General features: G+C 42.0%; 1 protein-coding gene across 1 annotated transcript; it reads left to right on the top strand.

Moving 5' to 3' along the window:
* Positions 1-231: 231 nt before the first annotated feature.
* Positions 232-22,043, top strand: APMAP (adipocyte plasma membrane associated protein). Its single transcript, XM_054022062.1, has 9 exons — positions 232-381; positions 7,139-7,255; positions 8,825-8,940; positions 11,087-11,179; positions 15,284-15,400; positions 17,078-17,252; positions 17,772-17,906; positions 19,988-20,180; positions 21,171-22,043. The coding sequence occupies exons 1-9, from the start codon at positions 290-292 to the stop codon at positions 21,378-21,380; spliced, it is 1,248 nt and encodes a 415-aa protein (XP_053878037.1). The 5' UTR covers positions 232-289; the 3' UTR covers positions 21,381-22,043.
* The last annotated feature ends 1,592 nt before the right edge of the window (positions 22,044-23,635 follow it).

Consider the following 23,635-nt stretch of genomic DNA (forward strand, 5'->3'; position numbering starts at 1 on the left):
TTGGATTTGAAAGGGCGGGGTGCGCGGGTGTCTGTGGGAGAAGTGGGCGGGGCTTTGTGGCCCGCGGTGGGCCGAACAACACCCAAGGGCGGGGCGGGGCCTGTGATTGCCTGTGGGGAGGAGCCGAGACAGTGGGCGGGGCCTACGGCTGCTCAGGTGTCGGGTTTGAGCGAGGGGGCGGGGCTAGGCGGGGCCCTGGCGTGCGCGCGACGCTGTGGGGTGGGACTGAGTGGGGGGCGGGGCGCCGCGCGCCTGTGTGGGCCCGGGGCGGGCTGAGGCGCTGACCAGCATGAATGAGGCTGAGGGCCTGCGGCAGCGCCGCGCTGTGCGACCCCAGGTCATCACGGAGGACACCCCGGCCCAGGCGGCCAAGGATGGCAGGTGTGGGCCGCACCCAGCACCCCGGGGTGTGGGGAGAGCGAGCTGCCCTCACTGAGAGGGAGGGGTGAACGGGCTGAGCTGGGGAGGAAGAGCTGACCTTGCTGAGGGAAGGGGGGGATTGGGGGAGGGAGAACTGAGGTGAGGAGGAAGGGGAGGGGAGGGAGGAAGAGCTGACCGTGCTGAGGACAGGGAGGTGAGTAGGAGTGGGCGCATGGTGGGGGGGGGAGGAAGAACTGAGGTGAGTAGGTGGGGGGAGGGGAAGGAGGAAGAGCTGAGGTGAGGGGTGGGGGAAAGAAGAGCTGACCTTGCTGAGGGAAGGGGGGGGATTGGGGGAGGGAGAACTGAGGGGAGGGGAGGGAGGAAGAGCTGAGGTGAGGAGAAAGGGGAGGTGAGGAGGAGGGGAGGGAGGAAGAGCTGACCTTGCTGAGGGCTGGGGGTGAGTAGGAGGGGGCGCATGGTGGGGAGGGAGGAAGAGCTGAGGTGGGGGGGGGGGAGAAGAGCTGACCTTGCTGAGGGAAGGGGGGGGTGAGTGGGACATAGTTTAGTTTTAGTGCACTGAAAAGGGGGGTTGGGGCACTCTCTGCATGGGGTTAGTGACTGGGGGCAGTAGTGGGAGGGAGGAGGTGCTTGGGGTACACTGGGGTGCTCGTGCTTGGGTGTCTGGGGTCTTTACATGAAAAGGGGTGGCTGGACACTGAAGAGCTATATCTAGGGGGTACAGGTGGCATTGGCCTGGTGGAGTGTTTCAGATCTCTTGTTTCTTAGGCCTCTCCTGGCACTTCATCCCCCTCATCCCTAGATCCCTTCTGCAGTAAATAGTATTTATGCTACAGCTATTTCCCTTTTTGCGACATCTCTTGTTGGTGTTTTTCTTGGTCAACATCACACTTGCTTTAGGTACCAGGGAACGTCAGACTTTCACTCTATATTTGGATTGGATAATCAGAGTCTAAAGGTGGTGGGCTTTTCCCGTATTTTATACATCTAACAGATTTCTCTGGCAGAAGAGGTTTTTAATTGAGCGGTACTATTTTGTGCTTTTGAGACTTTTATGCCAAAACCTATTTTTGAAACAACACAAATACACATTAACCAGGCCAGAGTTACTCATGCATTTCTGTGGGCCAAGTTCTGCTTTTGGTTGTACTTGTGTTGTCCTATTGACTGTTTTGAGGTTGCACAGATGTATTCAATTCTTTGGTGCTCTGTACTGGATTTCTGTTTTGCAGCAGTGTAAATTTACAGTAATTACTTACGTTTAGGCTATATAATGCAATAGCTTTAAACTGTTATTTCAACACAATTAGATTAAAGGATTCCATTTTAAACTATCCTCTTTATTTTTAATTCAGTAAGCTTCATGTAAATCTGCATAACCATGGAATAAACTGCACATTTCTAATGGTAATAGTTATAATTGATTAATGTGATTGTGGCCATTTTTACTTTCTATCTTTTTTAATTGTTTTTTGTTTTGGATTCGGCAGTTGGTGATTTGCACAGCCTTGGATTATATTTGTTTTCTGTTTCTTTTCATCCTGACGTCTAGCAAATTATTTTTCCTTTTTCCTTTGTCATTCAGGTTCATCAGAAGGAAGTAGTTGCCACGGGTGGCTTTGTTTGTGTATTGCCCAATAGTATACCTGGCCGCCATGCTTCTCTAATTAGGAGCTCTGATCCTTCAGCCTGAGGGTATACACCTCTAAGGTACATGTGGCACATCTTCTGTCAGAGAGGTTCAGCAAGCTTTGCTGCCTCAACACTTCCTGGCCGAAGAGGATGTGGCTGCAAGGACTGGTTGTTTAACCAGTTTTTCCAAGTATCCGGAGGTGCCAGCCAGGCTCAGAAGTTGTCAAAGTAACTTTTTCCTGCCTTGATATGTCCTGCACTAGTCCAGTGGCTGGGACCACTTGTTGCACCAATCTCCCTCCTCCTGTCTTGACACTGTTCTGAAATGGAAGAAATATTAGGGATGGTTGCTTTGGTAACCTGTCTTGATACTTCCTGCACCAAGATAATGAGCCAGCTTCAGCATCCCCCTCTTCCTGGCTTGGTACAAAGGAGCCATCTGCCAGGGCTCTCCGTCCTTATTTTAAAATAAAATTTACTGTTTTCAGTAATGTGATAGCATACACTTATGGAGTGCTCTTGAGTGCAAGTGATCTTAATATAAAGAAAAACAGACACACTGATTTTTTTCAACCAACAATGTGTAACAAAAAAGCAACAGTAGAGAGTTGCATGTATTTTTTTCCAACATCTGAGTTGTAGATCTAGCTTGACTAGCCTGGGATGTTTGTGGATATGTACTCTGCCCACCAATTACAAAAGGGGTGTGTTTTGTATTTTGCTTTTATCTTAGATGGCAAGTATAAATTAGCTCACCTCCCAAAACAAGTAGTTTTTTTTTTTTAAATTAGTAGACAACTGAGAGTTTTGTTGGAAAAAGGAGTGAAGCTGCACTGCCTTTAGCAAAATCATTTCCAGTCCCATTCAGCACCTATCCGGCTAGGCAGCATTGGAGGTTAGGACACAGCAGAACCTTGCACCCATCAGATTCTATCTGAACTTTTTTCCCTGCGTCTAGAAGTATCTCTCTGCCTCTTCAGTCAGAAAGAGGGGCCATTACTGTGCTGCTTCCTGGAGACCTTATCTGTCCTTTTGGATTCTAGAGCTGGATTCCAGATATGTTGGCTTCTTGAGGTCTAATCTTATCTAAGGATTCACATCTTGCTTATCAAAACTAGTAAATTTTAACTCCAGTGATTCACCTTATTGCCCACTGTTTGGAATATAGGAAGTTGTCTGTATTCTGTCTTTTTATATATATATTTTTTAAAAGGGATTTTTAGCAGCGCCTGGCAGCTCGAGGAACCGAAAAAGCCTGCACAGGGCCAGTAGCTTGCTGGCTTGGAATGTGAGGTTTCAAGTCCTTTTTGCACCCTTTCTTTGTCTTTTGTCCATTGTTTAGTTGGGGTCAGAAATGTAACCTTTACCCTGGAAAGCAAGATTTAACTGACGTTTAAGCAGGCTTCAGCAGCTGAGTTTCAGATTTCTCTCTGATGCTCACTTTTTTTAAGTAGTTTTCAGCTGTTATAAAGAGGTTTTGGTTGAAGCTCTTGGCTCAGAGTAATTTCTGACAGTTCTGAAGATATTGAGCCTTTATCTTTTGAGACGCAGTAGATAAGAGATGTGAAACGTGGTTAACTGATGTATAGAGATGTAGAGTTAAGAGGCCAACTTCAATCAGGACCCCGTCTCCCTTTTATTCTCTGCTCCCACCTTTCAATTCCGAGGCTGCTGGTGTTGGAGCTTCTGAGGTGCAAGTTCTAAACATGGTGATTGTTACAGGGCAAGCAGATGCTTGACTTGGAGGAGATGAAGGAATTGGTTTGAGGCAGCTCCCAGAATCGCTCAGTTTAGGTGGTGTTGTTTGGGTATGGAGCTTGCAGCTGTAGTGCAGCTGAGGAAGATGGAGGAGCTGGTATGGGGAATGCCATTGTAACTCCCTGAGTTACCCAGAAGCATGAGGGGCTTGGTGCAGGTAGGTGCACAGGAGGGGGGAGCGGAGCAATTGTTACCAATAACACACAGCTTCAGATGAATGGTTTTAAAATGCAGAAGATAACTGGCAGGAGGAGGACACCCATAGGGTGGTCCTCTTGGAAAGCATCTGAACTGTGGAAGAGCACTAGATAGCTCAGTGGTTTGAGCATTGGCCTGCTAAACCCAGGGTTGTGAGTTCAATCCTTGAGGGGGCCATTTAGGGATCTGGGGCAAAAATCTGTCTGGGGATTGGCCCTGCTTTGTCCAGGGGGTTGGACTAGATGACCTCTTGAGGTCCCTTCCAACCCTGATATTCTATGATTCTGTGATTAACAACCAAAGCAGTGATAATAGCACATTTGGCTTGATCTCTGTCTGCTGCCTTGGAGCAGCCTTGTGCCAAGTATCATGGACTCGGTCTGGCTCAGCACTACCACAAGTAGTCTGCTGGCTACAGCAACACCACCTGGAAAGGCCTGCTATGTGCTGTGCCCATTCTGAATGAGCAGCTACCAGGCAGCGCCTGCCTAGAGTGGCCAGGCTCAACACAACAATAGATCCTGTCAGTTGCAGTCAGAACTGGGTTGCCAACAGTCATGCCTCTGCAAAAGGAATATGACCAGCTGCCTGCTCAAATTTGTGAATGCTTACACACAAATAGGAGCAAATCCAGTTCTACTTAGATTTTTCACATAGGGAACAGCACTACTAATCCCAAAGACTACCTGGTGTCAGCACCTTGTGTACGTGCTAACTGCCTAGTGGTGACAGTGATATTTGTACACAGGGCAGCGACACACATTTCTCCCCTATTTGGATGATTGGCTGATCAAGGACAATACCTTGGAAAGGTTCCAAGGATTAATGCATGCCATCGCAAGGTACTATTGCTGTTGGTTTAATTGATACTGCAAGGAGATCGGGTATATGCCAATGGATATTTTAGAGAGCAGCTGAAAGTCTCAGTGGCTGCCTTTCCAATTCAAACCATAAATGCTCCAAAAATCCTTGCATTTCTTTTCTCTGGAAGCTCAGTCTGTGTCTTTGGGCTTGTTACAGTCAAAAACAAGGAATGGAAGAACCATTCCCGAAAGATGACCCTGTTTGCATCCAGGAAGGTTGTGCCTGGTGTGCCTCCACAGAAAAGCAGTATATATTTTCCTCCCTAGCTGGGCCATGTAAATGTGTAAAATCTAATCCATTTCAGGATTTGAGGGACCTGTCAGGGTCATTGTACTCAGTCTTGAATTTTCTTGGTTGACACTTGGGGATAATTCTTGGCTTTTACACCTTTGAACTCCAAGGAAGAGTTCTGGCCAACTTCAGAGAGCAACAGAGTGTCATGATCATGATCTTTTTCAAGAGTGAGGAACACGGTTCTCATGGTAAATATGGAGAACACAGGCTACTATCTGCAGATGGGCTGCCTTACTATATCTACCGGAAGTCTGTTGTACTCCCAGGGTGAAATTCTGCAACTGGGTTTGGGAAGGTACTATATCTGTATTGTTTTCTGAGTGGCATGATCAGCTTGCTGTTCACACATTCTCAGTTTTAGACTTGTTACTTTAGAGTTCAGTGTCTTGTTTCATGTTTTGATGGATATTGTGTCCTGCATGGGTGAATTGAAGGGTTTATTCGTAGTCACCCTTGTGACGCTCTGTACCTTGGGGGAACACACTACACCCTCATGTTCATCTTTATAAAATGATTGTGTGGTATCCAGTGCAAAGTTTGTCATATTGGGTGTCTTCAGAAGGCTCATGATGCACTGAGCATGGTTGTTATAGTGATGTTATAGTAATTGTTACAATAATGTTATAGGTTTATAATTTCATGTATGTAGTTATGAGGCTGTAAACTTATCCTCCTGGTTTAAAATAAGCCCAGGCAAAAACTCTCCAAGAGCAAAGAGGTAGTTCACACCTCATCAGGGCAGATATGGGACAAGCCAAGCCCAGCCCAGCCTCACAGGAACAAAAGACGCTGGCCTAGGCAGCAACAAAAGAATCTGTTAGACTCTCAAGTGAGTCACCTCCCTTCCTTTGGTCAGTTTGGAACTGCAATGAGGTAATGCTCACCTGACTCTGAAAGGGGAGGGGGGACAAAGCCAAGAGGGAAGAAAGGACATGATAAAAGCGAGAGACGTTTTCCATGCTCTCTCCCACCTACATCTACAGACACCACACCAAGCAACTGAAGTGCTGATCTAGGGGGAGAGCCTGGCTGAAGAGCAACCAGCCAGTCTATGGTGAGAAGCATCTAAGTTTGTAAGGGCAATGAAAGTGTTAAGATCAGCTTAGAATGCGTTTTGCTTTTATTTCATATGAACAAATCTGACTCGTTATGCTTTGACTTATCACTTAAAATTGATCTTTCATAGTTAATAAATCTGTTTGTTTATTCTACCTGAAGTAGTGCGTTTGGTTTGAAGCGTGTCAGAGGCTTCCCTGGGGAATAACAAGCCTGGTACATATCAATTTCTTTGTTAAATTGACGAAATGGTATAAACTTGCAGTGTTCAGCGGGCATAACTGGCCACTGCAAGATGGAAGTTCCTAGGGTTGTGTCTGGGACTGGAGATACTGGCTAGTGTCATTTGGTTGCAAGTAGCTAGGAGCAGCTTACATGCCAGAGGCTGTGCTTGAACAGCCCCGGAGTGGGGGTTCTCACAGCAGGGTAAGGCTGGGTCCCAGAGTCAAAGATTGGAGTGACCTAGCAGATCACCAGTCCAGGTAACACCAGAGGGGAACACCACACCCCTATGTTATGAGTTTCAAGATAAGTCTCCTTAAATTAAGGAAGTGTTTCTTTAAAGTACTTCAATATCTCTTTTGTTCCAGTTACTTGAGGTAACTTATTCTTGGCAGCAATATTAGCTACTAGAATGGGAGTTTCCAGACTGGACTCAAAGTTAATTTAGAAGGTAGATAGTAGTCTATCCATATGTATTTCTAATGCATGGATACTCTAGTTATGATACATTGTGTATATATATAATACTGTAGTCAAACAGATGACAGACCTGATTTTATGCTGACTACATGATTTAGCAGGGGGTTGAGCATGAAGAGAAGTGTATGTGTGTAGTGGGGGTGAAAGCAGAAAGAAGTGGACTTTTCAAAAACAAAATTTTGTAATGAGAATTCTTAAAATCTTAAAGTTGTGTTTATGCTCTAATCCTAACTTGTTTGTTTTTGTGTGGTGGCAGTACTTACAGCAGCAAGGTGTTCCGTGTGACCTTCATGATTTTGGCTGTCTCTCTAATTATTCCCTTGCTTGGAGCAATAGTTTTCCTGGAATGTCCAATAGACCCTCAATCTCTGAGGTGAGCTATGTTTTGTTTTAACTGAATTTTATTGCAAGGTAACTTTTTTTTAATGCTGATTTTATGTTGGTGGATAAAATTTAGTCAACTTCTATGAAGTTACTGAGGGCTAATTTACACTTCAAAATTAGGTAGACTAAATTTAGGTCGACCTACAGCCACCATAGTAATTCAATCAGCTCTTGGTGTCTGCACTATCCTCCTTCTGTCGGTGGTGTGTCCCCTCACCGGGAGCGCTTGCACCAACTGAAGTGGGGGTACTGACAGCCACGCGGGGCTCACAGCTGCAGCCGTTCTCCCCTCACCCCGTGCCTGAAGGTGACAGCCTGGGGTGGGACTCAATTTCACGGAGTTTTTATATATTTTGTTTAATATCAAGCAGTAGTGTGCAGAAGCAGGGTTGGGGGTCCCATTGTTGTAAGCACTATATAAATACATACAAAGGCTACAGTCTGTGTCCCAAAGTGTTACAATCCAAGGCTGTAATCCAGCAGTTGGATCTGCTGCAGGGAACCCTTATGCCTGCATGGAGTTTTACTGAAGTCAGTGGGGAACCACATTGAACACAGCAGACACCCCCCCCCCCCCAATGGATCAGATAGCAATATTCTTAGGCTCATATTCTGCAAACTTGTTTACTAGATTTTTTAAAAAAACACCCTCAAAGCCAAACTAATTACCACTGCTCTGCTAATGCTGTACTTACATGAATCTAGGTTATTTTAACAGAAATTGGAATTCTCTACCTTCCCAGTTGCTACTAGTCACATCAGTCAGGCTTATAGGCTCCAATGCTTCAAAGCTTATTCATGTAAGTAAATGTAACCTACTGGTCAGTGTGTGTTACTTGGCCCCCTCTGTTCCCAATCTACAGAGGCTGAGGGTCTGTTATGGTCCCAGGCAGAAAGCATAGCTCTTTAGCTCAGAGACTTTTAGCTGTGGAGATCCTGGTTAAGACCCTGGTGTTGGCCAAGATTGCAGCTGTTACATAACTACGCATGTACATTCAGTGGGGAGACTACTCACATGTGTAAATAAGCACAGAATCAGGGTTGAAGTGAGGTGTTTGTCACAATTATTAAGGCTCTTTCAGGCGTATAGAATATAATTCTCTAGGATGAATTCTCTCCTACTGGCATCAAACCTACAGTCAGATCTGTGTGGGCTCAAGCATCCATCTGCATGGATCCAGTTGAAGGTTTGGGGCCATAATAACTGGGACAGTAGTTTATCAACTAGCTAAGTAGCAACATTGAATTGAATTTTATTTCAGCTATTTAAGACTGCTGAACCACATCTTTGAAACTGACTTGTATTTAAATGAACATCGAGACGCTAGTGTTGTAAAACTCTCTTATTTCCTAAGACTTGATGCAGGCTAGAGCTGATATATTGCATCAGAGGAGTCTGTTGATGTCCAGGAAAATGAAATATACTGTTTCAAAAACGGCTGTCATGTTTGCAGTCTAGTTGGCAACCTGGAAAAATTGCTCAACTTTTAGCTCAAGAGCATTTGACTTTGTACCTATTCTGTGATAAAATCATGAGACCTGCATTTTGATTTTACAGCTTCAAAGAACCTCCCCTCCTGACCGGTGTGTTAGAGCCAAATATTAAGTTGCGACAAGCAGAGAGGATATTTGAAAACCAACTTATTGGACCCGAATCCATTGCCAATATTGGTGGTAAGCACTGGAAAACTGTAGGGATTCAGGGTGGCTTTTTCACTATTGCTTCTTTGCTAAGAGTTTGATTCAGCCACATATCTCTTGGATACCAAATTGTGCAGGCTTCCATATGTCTGCAATTTAACATTGTCTTGGGTCAGCAACCACCAACTCAGAGCTACATATCTCCATGTAGCCTCTTTCCCAGGAGTAAGTCATTTAGGTCTCACAAGAAATCCATACCCTTCTGGAACATGGCCTTTAATGACGTCAAGGTCCTAACTGTAGAAACTATTGTTCCGATATTCACTTGTAGTAATTTTTTAACTAGGTCTCAGTGGTTATAGAGCCTTTTTAAATATCCACCCGTATGATTATGTAATTGAGTTTCTCAGAGTATTAAGCTTTATTTAAATTTGATAAAACATACTGTCAATAAATTTTATTTAATGGTAAATCAGATGCCTAAACATTGAATTTTATTATTGCTGTATACAACCATTGGAGGTGCTTTTAAATAAATTTGTCCCATTACATAGAAAGCCCCTAATAGCTCCACACTGTCTCCTACTGAGCAGCTTCTTATCAGAAGGGCCAGACTCAAGTGGAGTTGGAGGCACTGTGCCCATTTCTTAGGAAAGTACCTTTGTGACAGGTGGATTTTTGCAGTGTGCCCTGAAAGTGGTGAGATTCAGGCCTAGCCATAGAATAAGATCTTTGTGTGTTTCAATGCTAACGGTAAACAAAGAGCTGGAGCTGCAGTTTTCTATCCGAGACAGTCTCTCTGCAGTTTCATTTAAAGGCAGGAATTGATTAGTAACAGTATGTTTAGCTCAGTTCTTGCTGCCATGTTTCCTGGTTAACTAGAAAGATATATTAAAGCCCTAGTTATCTTTAACCTTATCAGGAAAGTGCCCAGTAAATCATTACCAATGTCCTAGATATACCTATCTCATAGAACTGGAAGGGACCCTGAAAGGTCATGGAGTCCAGCCCCCTGCCTTCACTAGCAGGACCAAGTAGTGATTTTGCCCCAGATCCCTAAGTGGCCCTCTCAAGGATTGAACTCACAACCCTGGGTTTAGCAGGCCAATGCTCAAACCACTGAGCTATCCCTCCCCAGTCCTTCATTCTCTAATTTCTGCTACTACTGCCTGTCTCCACAAATGTGTGTTGAAGTGTTTAGTCAAAGTATGGATGCTGTCTGCTGCTTCTCAATTAGTTAGTCTTTCAGATTCTATTCTTTAGGTGGTGGTTGCAGGAAGATTACTGGATTTCAGATGGCTGAAACCTCTTGACCTGGCTGGAAGTTTAGAACTTTTCTAGGAAATAGAAGCTGTTCCTTCCTTGAAGATCAAAATAGTTTTTCCTCTTACAGTTTTGGAGTAAACCATTACACTTTCAAGCACCTAAACTGGAGGTTTAAAAGCCCAAACAGTTTAGCAATTCTTCTAACCCACCATCTATGTACTTCTTAAGAACGATGGCAAAGTTCAGAGAGGGGCTTGAGCTCATCATGGCGTATTAAGAACTAATTTGTCCCATTGCTGTCTTTTGACTTGGCATCAAAATGTTGACTTGGCAACATTTTTGGTTTTGGATGACTTAGTGCTGGATTCATCCCTTGAACTGAAGTAATCTTTTCACAGATCAGGTACAGCCTAAGCAGTATCAGTATAATAAACATCCCTGCTTGAGTGTTTCAGACCTGAAGGAACCATTTCTAGCATGAGAGGATAATTCAGTTGGTGGCATCCCTGTTGAAACTAGTAACAAGGGTGACTTATATGGTGGTGTCTGATTCTTTTTTTGGTGATGTGGAAATCTGCTCACTGAGATGAGGCCACAGAACCATCGCTAATGTCCATGGTCAGATTCAAACCAGCGACCTGGTCTGAGACTCAACTCCTCCTTGTTATCTGAATGAATCCAACTTAGCTAGTTGAATGATTTAATTGCCTGGACGCTCTCTCCACTCACTTCAGTTGAAGTACAAGAATAAATAGGGAAGAATTTATCTTTAACTAAATGTGTTCGAAGTGCATTAGTTTTGTGCGGGAGGAATGTGGGCTCAATGCTGACATTTGTGCTACATCTTTATAAAAAGATTTGGTATATTACGGCAGTTTTGTAGCCAAGCTAATCATACTATTTTTTTTTGCAGATGTGCTGTTTACTGGTACAGCTGATGGAAAGATTCTAAAAATTGAAGATGGGGAAATAAAAACGTTAGCCAGACTTGGCCATGGTCCATGCAGTAAGTAAATAATGATTCCTGACCATTACACACTTTTATCATTCAGTTGAAAATCCATGGGATAATTTTGTAATGATTAATAAGTTAGCATTCAATCTTGCTCTCTTTTGCAGATGCACATCTTCACATATTTCACCGCATAGTGCACGTGTGCAGTAGCTGGATTTTAGATGACAGTAACATGTCCATGCTTAGTTGACATGTATGCTCAATATTTTCTTGATTTCATAGGCTACGTTGTACCTATGCAAACCTGATGATTTCTCATTGAATGTCATGTACCCCAACATGTTAAACTAACGTTCATGAGAATATTAACAATATGTACATGACAATATGCCTCTCTCATGATCTTTCACAAAGTTAGTGGAAGCTGTATATATTTATAACCTTTGTTAGTGAGGCCTCTTCAGTTCAAAAGCCTAACTAGGTTTCTAGATCTGAAAATCTTGGCTAACATCCCTTGCACCTGTCGATACTTGTTTACAACAGTAATACAGCTGCAGCATAGTGTAAGCGTTAGTATAGTATTGCTGTAGCCCTGCATCAATAGTCTATTTCACTTCTGATTTTTGCCTGTATAGACCTAGCCAGAGAGAGCACAGCTGGCCTAGGCAAGCTTGGGGCTATGCTTTCCTGGTTTCACATGCATTTATGGTTTGGCTGTCAGATTTCATGTCCATGTGTAGCTGCTTGCATAGGTACAGTAAGACTTATTTAAGAGCATTCAAATGCTTCTGTAATACCTGGTGAGAGAGCTTTGACCATGATGACAAATTAGATCTGCCCTTCTTTAATACAAGACAAGATGGCATGTGGCTCTTGAGTAGGGGTGTGGGCTGGGGGAATCCCAGGAGCATGGATTATCCCTTTTCCCTGCTCATCTGCTCAACTTCATGCAGCCTGTATGTAGCGCAGGCTGTACTGCATTCCTTGTGGTTGGGGAAACTGAAGGATTGCACTGTTCCATCTCCCTGGGGTGTATGACAGCAAAAGAGGCAGCGAGGAGGTTGGACCATGCTCTGAAACCCTCTGCCCCATTTGGGAGAGTGGGTTGTGCCCCTTGAAGGTGTAGTAGTGAGCATGCTCACCTGTATACCAGTGATTTTCGGGGGGGAGATGCCTCCTTGTGCTCCCTTGGGGCATTGGAGCTCCTCCCCTTACTCTGGGATATACCAAAATGGCACGAGCTAGCTCTCAATCTATAGAAACTTGAGAAGAGAGAAAATATCTTGGAACCATAGGCAAAAGGTTCAGTTCTTCTCTCATTCAAGGCAGAGAAGTGAGAGTTCCATATAGCTTAATCTGCGGCTATTTCAGAAGCTATATGAAAGACGCAGGTCCTGCTTGGCCTTTTTTACCATTAGAGATTATATGTGTTAATTCTTTTATAAAGATTGTGTAAAATCAAATAACAGTTTGCCCTGTGGCTCCCCTGGACAGAGTTTCTTCTCTACTCTGTTATGAAGGCTATGCTTTGCCGGTTATCCACCTGCTTGCTATCATCCTTCCCAAATGTATTTGCATCTCAGTAATGCTGCATGCAGTTTGTGAAGAACTTAGATAGACTTCAGGTTTAAAGGAACTTTATACTGTGAATGTTAACTATTTCAGAGTTTTATAGATGTGATTTTTTTGTAATCTCTGAAGAGTTTGAGATTTGGAGACAAAAATATTTAGGTGTAGCTAAGATATCTTGTCTCCATCAGTTAAACAAGCTTTCATCTTTTCCCCTTCTTTTGGGTGAATAGGACACATTGTTTGAAGGAGGAATGCGGAAAGAGTTGCATAAATTAGAATTGCTATATATTAAGCAAGATGACGGTGATCAGATTGTAATTACTGTAATTATTTTTTCCTTGTTACCTTTTCCCTGTATTTATTAAAAATCTGATACCCATCATATAAAATAGACCCAGATTAGAGGCATACAATTGCATGTTCAGTAAGGCTTACAATTGCACAATTACATGTTGGGTGAGGCATGCATTTGTGAATTTAAAATCCCCCCCTTTTTGGTAATTGGGCTAGTTGCATGTTACCTAAATGTACTGTAGTGCCTACTTTAAAGTGTTTAATTTGTAAGCAGGGCTCTGAGAGTCTGAGTTAAACCCCCAATCTTAAGGGAGTTCAGAGTTAGGTTTAAAACAAACTTTATCTCCCAATGCTGTACTTGGGGGTGGGGGCTGGGGACCAGTTTTAGGGTACACTGCAGTAAGGAGGTGCAATTGCAGCCTACATATGTATATTCAAACTAGCTTTGATTGAGCTAGCGTGCTAAAAAAGAGCAGTGGTACAGGCTGGAATCCCAGGGGGATTGTATTTGGGCAGCTAGCCTATTCTGCCGCGGTTAAATTGTTACTTTTAGTGAGCTAGCTCCATCAAAGATGGATTTGATTGATGTGTGCTATCCTGACTGCAGTGTAGACATACCCATATAAAAGACAAGTGGGAATTCTCTGCAATACCTGGGCGCAGTGTGGTGAAGGATGGCATTACAGCCCTTTTGCTGAATACCCTTGCGTTTGTTTGGTTTAGCCTTTCTACATCACTTTATCATGCATCAGGCCAGATCCTCAGCTGGTGTAAATGGCACAGCTCAGTGAAGCTACACCTCTACCCCGATATAACGCTGTCCTCGGGAGCCAAAAAATCTTACCGTGTTATAGGTGAAACCGCGTTATATCGAACTTGCTTTGATCCGCCGGAGTGCGCAGCCCTGCCCCCCCGGAGCACTGCTTTACTGCATTATATCCGAATTCGTGTTATATCATGTCGCGTTATATCGGGGTAGAGGTGTATGTCGATATACATCAATAGAGTTGTCAGTTTATACCACATAAGGATCTTGCCCAAAATATAATTTCCTTTCATAGTAAAACTAAGGACTAAAAACACACCCCAAAGAATAGTCAGGCAGCTATTTTCCAGCCTGTGCCAGGATGTTTCGAAGTGCATTTAAACTCTCCCAAAGCTCAATACCCACTGTTAATCTTAATGGAATCTCTGCATAGATCCTTGACTATTACTGTTGTGCTACTATCTAGTTGACATTATCTATGGAGTTTTAGCAAACAAATGTTGTTACTTCTGCGGTAGATGGAGAGATGACTCAAACAGTGATTGAGATATTTCCAGGTAGCATTGCTGTTAGAGTAAATAAGTAGAAGAGGTCCCAGGATAAACATTAAACAGCAGCAACCACCTTGTGGACATTTTTGAAAAACAAATTTAATAAAATAGATAGTGTTACTTGCTTGTAATAGTTTTCCTCCATCTTTTATTAGAAGGGAAACTTGAGGCGTGTGCCAAGTATCCTCTGGCACACTCCTTCTTTGTTGTCCACAACCTTTTCAGTGTTGTTTTAAGGTGACTAAGTAAATACCAGTTATTACTAACACAATACTAGTGCCATGCTTTGTCAGCTAATATAGTAGGTGAGTTAGTAGAATTTATAATGGTAACTGCAATGATTTCAACTGTATATGCATATGAAATCACTATAGTCAATGGCTAAGCCATGTAGATACAACAAAGGCAGTAGTGCTAAATATCTGGTTTGAAAACACAGCTCTTTACTGCCTGTTCTAAAGGAGGATTTCTGTTAGCTGTCAGAAGTATTGAGGTTAGGGCTGGTTGAGGGAGAGTCTTTTGTTTTTTATTAATTTACAGCAGAAATTTGACTTTTTATCAGAAAACCAGAGTACTTTTGGTTTGGGGTTTTCTGACTAAAAAAAGTCAAACATTTTTGAGAACAGCCACTTTCTGTGTCAATATTTGTTTAATCAAAATTCCAAACTTCTGTCAAAACAAAAAATTCGGAAAATATTCATCACCCCTAACTAGGGTAGGTATGCTTTTTGCTAGGCCAGTCAATAGAGGGCAGTGTTAACGCTAACCTTCGAGCAGCTCTGATTCATTGGTCATTAAAATTCATTTCCTGTTGGAAAAATGAGAGCATGATACATTTATAAGGGTGGTGGTGGTGGTGGGGAGCTGGCAATATAGTCTTGTTATATTTGAGCTTTCCTTTCTGGAGTGGCTTCAATACCTTTATATACAAACTGCTCTGCCTATAAAACAGCTGTAAAATTGTCTCAAAAGGAACCAGGGAAGATGAGCCCACCTGCGGGAGACCCCTTGGCATCAGAGTTGGGCCAAATAATACCCTGTTTGTGGCAGATGCATATTGCGGACTATATGAAATTGATCCTGTCACAGGTATGGTTCCCCCTGCGCCGCCGCCCTCCCCAGCTCCCCCCCAGCTTTGGGCACTGAGTTGTGAGTTAGGCAGCTTGGATTCTGTACCTGGCTCTACTTGACTTTTGTGGCTTTGTCCCAGTCGCTTTGCCATTGCCTGCCTCTGTGTTTCTGTCTCCATAAAGAGGGCTACCAATGCTTAACTTTTGGAAAGCACTTAACTTCTATCCAGTGCTTTTTATCCATAGAGCTAAGTGCTTTATTTATCCAAACAAAAGCATATTTAGCTGAAGTACTTCTATACCCCCCCTATTACCATAGTATCTGAGCATTTCACAATCCTTAATGTATTTATCCTTGCATCCCCCTTACCCCCAACATGAGAGAGGGAAGTGCTATTATTCACATTTTACAGATGGGGACCTGAGGCAGAGAGGCTAAGTAACTTGCCCAAGGTCACACTGGGAGTCTGGCAGAACAGGGTCTTGAACCTAGGTCTTCCAAGTTCCAGGCTAGTGCTCTAAGTATTACAGTTCTTCTCCCCTATAGAGCCAACTGCAGGATGGTGCAGTGGTCTGCTTGCATGGATCCAATTGCAGGATCAGGGCCTGAGTTTATACTTTAAATGAAAATACATTTTAAAAGCTTTTACAGTGTATGGCTCTGTACAATATGAAGCTTCTTCTGTGTAAAGGTTTTGTAGTGATGCTAGTTTTACCCTGTATTTCAGTCACTATCCCCCCTGCCCCTCCCCACCAAAAAACAACAACCCTCCTCCTACCCCTGGGGATACAAAACTGTTACTAAGTTTTTGTTCTGTGTTGACATTCTGCACAGGGTGCCTCAGCCTAAGTACAGTTATTCCACTCTGAATAAATTGTCCCGGCTCTAAAAAGCACAAGTACTAAAATAAACTCCCTTATGTATCATATCCAAAACCTGAAACCTTTTTTAAAGTAAGAGCTGTGAAAGTTATACGGGAAAAGCTTCCAAAACCCAACACGTGATCTACAGTAACACATCTCTGTTTTTAGTGGAGAGGGGGGAGGGAATTTCTGGAAAGAAACAGATTTCAATCTTCCGTCAGTTGGGACTTTTTGTAATTTGATTTACATATATGAAATACATAGCTCTCTTGCAAAATAAGAGCATATTTTAGGTATGTCAGCAGTGACTTCAAAGTTAAGGTTGTGTTTTTGGCTTTTTAGTCAAGGTAAGATTTATATTCCCTTTGTTACACTCCACCAGAAATGTTGATCACAGCCAAATTTATCCTATTCATTTTGGAAATTTACAAGTAAATATATTGAGTAGATTTGGGGTTCAGTGGATTTGAAAACCTACTCATTTGTGAAACTTGGTTAGTGGTATCTGATCCCTTTAACGTAAAAATGGCTTTGTTTTAAGTACATTTAGAGCTAAACAAAATCTCATGCATAAGCTAATTTTTAAAAAGGCAAACACAATCATTAACACTTTTCATCATTACCATTTCTATGCATGCCATGGATGTGGATTGATACCTTAAAATTTTACACATACAAAATGGTGTATAACATTGACAGCTGCTCTTCTGAGGATAGAAAAGATACTGGGCCAATTTAACACCTACCTGACTATGTTAAGATTCAGATTATTGGAATGGCAGGATAAAAGATGGGCAGATTTATTTATTTATTTATTTATTTATGTAATCAGGTGACGTGAAAATGCTATTATCAACCAGTGAACAAATTGAGGGTCACAAAATGTCCTTTTTGAATGACCTCACATTGACTCGGGATGGGAGGAAAATCTTCTTCACAGACTCCAGCAGTAAATGGCAAAGAAGGGATTATTCATTCTTGGTTATGGAAGGCACAGATGATGGACGGCAAGTATCTACGTACAGCAATCCATCTACCCTAAGGCAGATCAAACCAATAGGAATAGTCAGGATAACTTAGTGTTTAAAACTAAATCTTTGAGTCTTTATTGACCATGCAAATAATGCTACTCTGAAAAGGGCAAGGGGAGAATGTGTGGAAGAAGCTGGCATGTGCAGAAATGAAACAGATGTAAGAGATTTCAGTCTCTTTCAAAAAGCCTATTTGTGTAAATCTTCTCTAGTTGAATGTGCTTTTTAAAATTAAAGGAATTAATGTTTTTTACCCAAATTCTGTCATGGACAATTGGCTAGCAACCTTAAAAAGCTAGCGTCTTTCTGCCCCACTCTCCAGGTCATAAATAAATAAACTTAAATGTGCCCTGAGTGCTCCGCTTTTTCTCATATTCTTTGCGTATAAAACCTGGAGGAATAAGAGGAAGGGAAATGCCTGGCAAAGCAAAATGCAATTGAGCAAACTGTCTTATCCCACTTCACTTAAGTACACCTGTAATGTTCTGTCTTTAGCCTGCTTGAATATGACACTGTGACAAAAGAAGTGAAAGTCTTAATGGTAGGACTGAGGTTTCCCAATGGAGTCCAGCTCTCTCCTGCTGAAGATTTTGTGTTGGTAGCAGAAACAACCTTAGCTAGAATAAGGAGGTGAGTGTGACACTTGGGGATACATTACTTTATCAAATGACTTTAAATTGATTTCTCTTCTCTTCTATATAGGTTTTTATACCAGCCTCATCACTATCTGAGCCCTTTCCAGTAGAGCGTTAAGCAATGTGACTACACAGCATAAAAGAAAATCTTGGGCCAAATACTTCCCTGAATTACAACTCATGCAACCCTATTGATTTCAAGTAGGGCTCCACAGGGTGTAATCAAGACAGATTTTAGTCTTGTGCATGGACCTACCTAGGTATTTGATTCCCATCACTGTGGCATAGGGGTGCCTCTCAGTCATTAAGGGAATAGGCAGAATCCCTACCCTGACCTCAAAGTGCACAAACACTGCATTAGTATCCAAAGTCACCCCAGTTTAGCTGTGTTGGTAACTCAAAGCATAATAACCCAACACAAACCTTAGCCGTAACCCTTCTCCCTGTGTCTGGCAGTCGTTAGGGTTTCCATCCAGAGCCCCTTCTGTTCTTGGTCCTTGCTTCTCTTTAGGCAGCTGCCCCCACTTAGCTTTTAATCCAGCTGGAGTTAACATGCTCCGTGTCATGCAATGGCCCTGCCTACATTAGAGACATTTTTGAAAAATTTCCTGCAGTTGTTAACCCTGGTGCAGCTTTCTCTGGTCCAGGTCCGCTGGGGTTCTGGAGGGAAGTCAGTGGAAATGGGTCAACAGCTGCTGACACTGTTCTATGCACCATATCAATTAATTTGGCCTGCTCAGAGCAAAGCTAATCAATTTGGTGTTTAAAACAGTGCCTGCAGCTGGTGGTCCATCTCCATTCAGGGGATCCCGCTGTTAACACTGGTGGGATAAACAGTAAGGGTGGGAAACTTTAAAATCTCCCTAGTGTGAACAGGGTAGGAACTGGTAGGATTTCAATAGCTCTCTGCAGAGTCTGAATACCTGTTAACAGTGCGATTCAGCAGAACATCCCTGCGGCTCTCCAAAATGGACACACAACAATATCATTGTGTCTGTCTGCCCTCCAGTCAGCAGGGACTGGTCTCTGTTTTGTGTGTTGTTGTTTTTTAAGCATTAAGAAGAAAAGATTAATATTCTTGCCTTCTGGTCACAATAAAGTGTGAGCTAAAGTCAAAACTATTGTGACACTGGTGGAAAAAGGGAATGCAGGGTTCAAAAAGTGTACTTGGTAGAGGTTTCAGAGGTTTTTCAGGCTTCAGACTATTTAACCTGACTTCCAGTTAGCCACAGAGCATCTCTGCTTTACTTACACAAGCAGCTGAAATTCAAATTTATTTCTTTTGAAATTAAAACTTAGTTAACCCCAGTTGGGAGGAAAGGCTCATACAAGTTAAGGGGGACTGTAAAACTTGAGTCAATTAATTCTTCACTCTACTCGGTGCTCTCACCACATATTTTCCTCTACCATAGTTCATAGGGTAGATGTGACAGACTGTAGCACCATATCTTTATCTTGTTTTTTATAGGTAAACTGAGTTGAATTGCTCAATCCCACAATTTATATAAATGATGTGGGGCAAATTCTGCTGCTATACCAGAGATCAGCAATAATTCCATAGAAGGCAATGGAGTTACTCTGGTTTTATATTAGCCATCAGAATATGTCCCACTAACTCTTACAATGTCAGTGATATTGCAGCTGTGTTACACTGACAATTGAAATCTTGGTATTTCAGCCAAATCATTGCATATTTGGCTTCCCAAACCAGACTCCTAATCCACTTATGGCTTTACTTTGATCTCTGTCTACACCATAAAGGTTAGCTAATATCTTTCAGAGAGATTAAATCTTCCTCTCTGAGGTTTTCAGCAGCAAGGCGAAAAACTCCTATTCTACCCAGTTTTTTCCTTCACTGGAGACATCTGGTTTACAGTCTCTTCCTTTCATCAGCTGGATCCTTGTACATGGTGGCACAAGCTGTAGTCATTGCTAGGCGCATATCAGACAGAAGAATGTGGTCCTATTGTACTTCACTCTGCTAGCAGTAAGAAAAGCTGTTTTTAGTAGAAAATGCATTGAATTTGTTTATTGTATGAACTTTGTTTAGGTTAAGAGGATGTTGTGATTTTACAGATACTATGTCTCTGGATTAATGAAAGGTGGAGCAGATATGTTTGTAGAAAATATGCCCGGCTTTCCAGATAATATCCGGTTAAGCAGCGCTGGAGGATACTGGGTAGCCATGTCAGCTGTTCGACCCAATCCTGGATTTTCTATGGTGGATTTTATATCTGAAAAACCATGGATTAAAAGAATAATATTTAAGGTAAATGTATTTAAGATAAAGGGAAAAACAGTTTACTACTTTCTTTAAGATAAAGAAAATACTTTGTTTTCGCTCTTGTTCACTGGAAGATATCATGGTGCTCTGATTAAAGCTACAGGTAAGCCACATGATGCTAGTTGGAGGCATCATCCACATTTTTTATAGTTAGCAAAACTAAGACTTGCTCTTACCAATAGTAAGTACACAATTTTCAAATGAAAAGTCAGTCTTTCAAATCCACTGTCTCTTTTAACTGTACATATATTTTCTTTGGTATTATCAAACTCTCAGCCTCACTGGTGCATCAGCATAAGGTGTTGGCATTTGATTGCCTTTTATTAAAATCAAATTAAAAGAAAGTACAAAATATTTTGTCAACATGACTTTAAGAATTCTTGATCCTCAGACACTTTAACAGATTTGTTTAAAAAAAAAATTTTTTTTAGCTCCAAGTTTCTCTCAGAAAAACATCAATCTTGACTAACAATAGGCATTTAAGATAGAAATGCCAGCTCAGTTAAACTCTCTGTTGCCATGATGTGTTACAACTTTTTTTTTTTTTTTTTTAATTTCTGGGTGTGGTAAAAGAATATCAACAGAGGAAGTCATGTGTGGGGACCACAAATAAGCAGCACTGTTGAGCGCTATACAAAATCTGTTTGATTTTTTTGGTCACTGACAACCACATCATGAAAGTGTGTGAGAACACTAGTGCCTTGTGCATCAGTGTCATGCTGAGTAAATCCCAGAGCTCCACATTGGAGTGAATTTTCTATCAAACATGCTTTTAAAGTTGACTTTTCAGTGTTCTTAAGATGTTAAATCTATGCAGTTAACTTTCACCTGAAATCTGAAGACTTATTTTGTTCACTGATTACTGCCAAGGTTTGGCGTGATCCTTGATTGCTTTGAAATATACGATCAGTTTATGTAATTCATGGTTAAATAACTGTATACGACAACTTACTCTTGCTGTTTTTCTTTCTTTAGTTGCTAAGTCAAGAAACTGTGATGAAGTTTGTACCCAAGTATAGCCTTGTTGTAGAACTTAGCGAAACTGGATCTTACAAAAGAAGCCTTCATGATCCCAATGGAATGGTGGTAACTTATGTTAGTGAGGTACATGATCACAATGGATATCTTTACCTGGGCTCCTTCCGGTCTCCGTTTATTTGCAGACTTAACCTTGAGCATGTTTAACTGTCCATACAAAATGAAATGCCATTGTTATAGAAAGATTCTAGAATTGTTAAAAGGACACTTGCGGCAATGTTTGACCAAGGAAGAGAGATGGAAATGCATCCATTATGTGCAGCAGGGAAATCCTATGCTACTGTGTTGCTATAGGAAAATGTGTATGGTTTGCTGTATTTGTCCTCTTTCTTGGTTTAACTACTTCATGTCTTTAAAATGGCATGCATAAAATTAATGTCTGTAGGGAGTACAGAGACAAGTAAATACAACCAAACGCTTTTGTTAAACAAAACCTATTGCACTCGTTACAATCACAGAGCTGCTTCTCTTAATTTTGAGCTGTCTTAAAGGCATCTGTCAACTTTAATAGGTGTTGAGTTCAAAATATTACACTGGAAATAGGTAAATGGTTTTAGTGAAATAATAACCATATTGAAGAGAGGCTGTCTTGCATGTGTTTACGTCCAATTTAGATCCTACTCTGTAGGCATGGTTTAAAAAAATTATGCACGTTCACATGTCATACCATACTTCAGTGGTAGATGCAGTAACCACCAGAACATGCCTAGAAATCTAGTCACATCAGTTAGATTTCTTCAATTCAATCTATATAATGAGACTATGAAACTATACTTGATTGTTAAGTGACATAAAATATTTTACCTGTGATATTTTGTCCATGAATGCTCTTTCTTATAGTATTGTAGTTACTTGACAATGACTGGTAGTTACATTTTATACACTATTAAACAGAAGATTGGTTCAACTAGGTTTTAAATAGTGTATTTAAATTACTGTTCATTACTTATAGGGAGGTAGTGCCTTTTATGTGCTCTGCTGCACTTCCCAAACAAAGGATGAAATAATGTATTTACTTGATTGTTCTACTGAGAGGTACAATATCACAGGCATATACTGCAAATTATTTCATTGTGCTGGCCTTTCACTCTGGTTTGACAGGGCTGAGTTAACAAAAACTAAGTATCTTTTAGCTCACGCCAATAGTATTCACATGTGGCGGTTAGAGTGCAACGTTTCAGTGTGCTTTGGAATTTACACCACGTGGTCCGCATGATGGAACCGTGTAGGCAAGCCCAGAGTTTCTGTTTAAAGTCAAATTTTCAGTCCATCCGACATATCCACGTGTATGTTGTGATTGGCTTGAACACTTAGTATTCCAGATCATGGCCCAGGATACAGTTTGGTGCAAATTTGTGAGGTTGTATACTCAAGGGTTTCCTGAGACGCATCTCCCCAAAGAAAGACCTTTCTTGAAACTCCAAAATTCTCAACAATTGCTTGTGCAGATGGGGGATTGGTGGTGAAAGGGAGGATCCATGTGAAACGTGGATCACGGGTATCCCTGCAGGGTGATTGTGTCCGGCACCAAGATTAAAGCTTAAAATAAAAAAATAGTTTCCTTTTGGCTTTATAGAGCAACCACTGGATTGTTGTGTGCTGAGCTCGACTCGTAGCCACTCAAGCATGCTGTGCAGACCCAAAGTACGTCTGTGTATTGAGCTGGAGGTGCGACTCCCAGCTCAAGGAGACATACCTGTGCTAGCTGTGATCAAGGTAACATGCAAACAGTAGAGAAGCAGTGGAAGAGGCTAGCCACTCCAAGGACAGACCCAGTGAAAACCATGGGCATGTAGTTGGGGTGGCGAGCGGCTCACATTGCCATTACTTTTACCCATACTAGCTCTGATCAAGCTAGCATGCTGTGTGTCCTTCAACTAAGAGTCACACCTCCAGCTCAAAGAGTAGGACATATCCTGATTGGCTACCAGGGGAATGGGTCTAGGAGCTGTGCTCTGTAGTTGTGAGCTCTGACTCTTTACTTTGTTCTCTCCAGGCCTCCTGGCCTGTTCAGAAGGGGCAGGGACGGCGCAGAATTGATAGCTGCACAAATCTCCCTAGAGTTCTTGGTTCCAATGGAAGTGATTTGAACTTCCTGGCAACATCTTGGTTCTCTCCGAGCTGTGTATGAAACACAGTAGTTTCAAAGTTAACACTTACCCCATCTCCTCTGCTGTTTTTTGGGTGAGGGATTAGAATATAGAGAAGTGTAGATGGGAAGGAGAGATTAAATATAGCAGGACTAGAAACAGAATTGCCATATCAGATCAGACTTGTGGAGTGGTGTGTCTGGGCTCTGTCCCAGAGAAATGGCTATTCATGCAGTGGAGCTAATGGACTAGGGTGTACCTTCTCTATACTGAGAAACAGGGTAGGTGAAGTAATATCTTTTATTGGACCAA

The sequence above is a fragment of the Malaclemys terrapin genome, chromosome 3 (genome assembly GCF_027887155.1).
Source record: "Malaclemys terrapin pileata isolate rMalTer1 chromosome 3, rMalTer1.hap1, whole genome shotgun sequence".
Taxonomy (NCBI): Eukaryota; Metazoa; Chordata; order Testudines; family Emydidae; genus Malaclemys; species Malaclemys terrapin.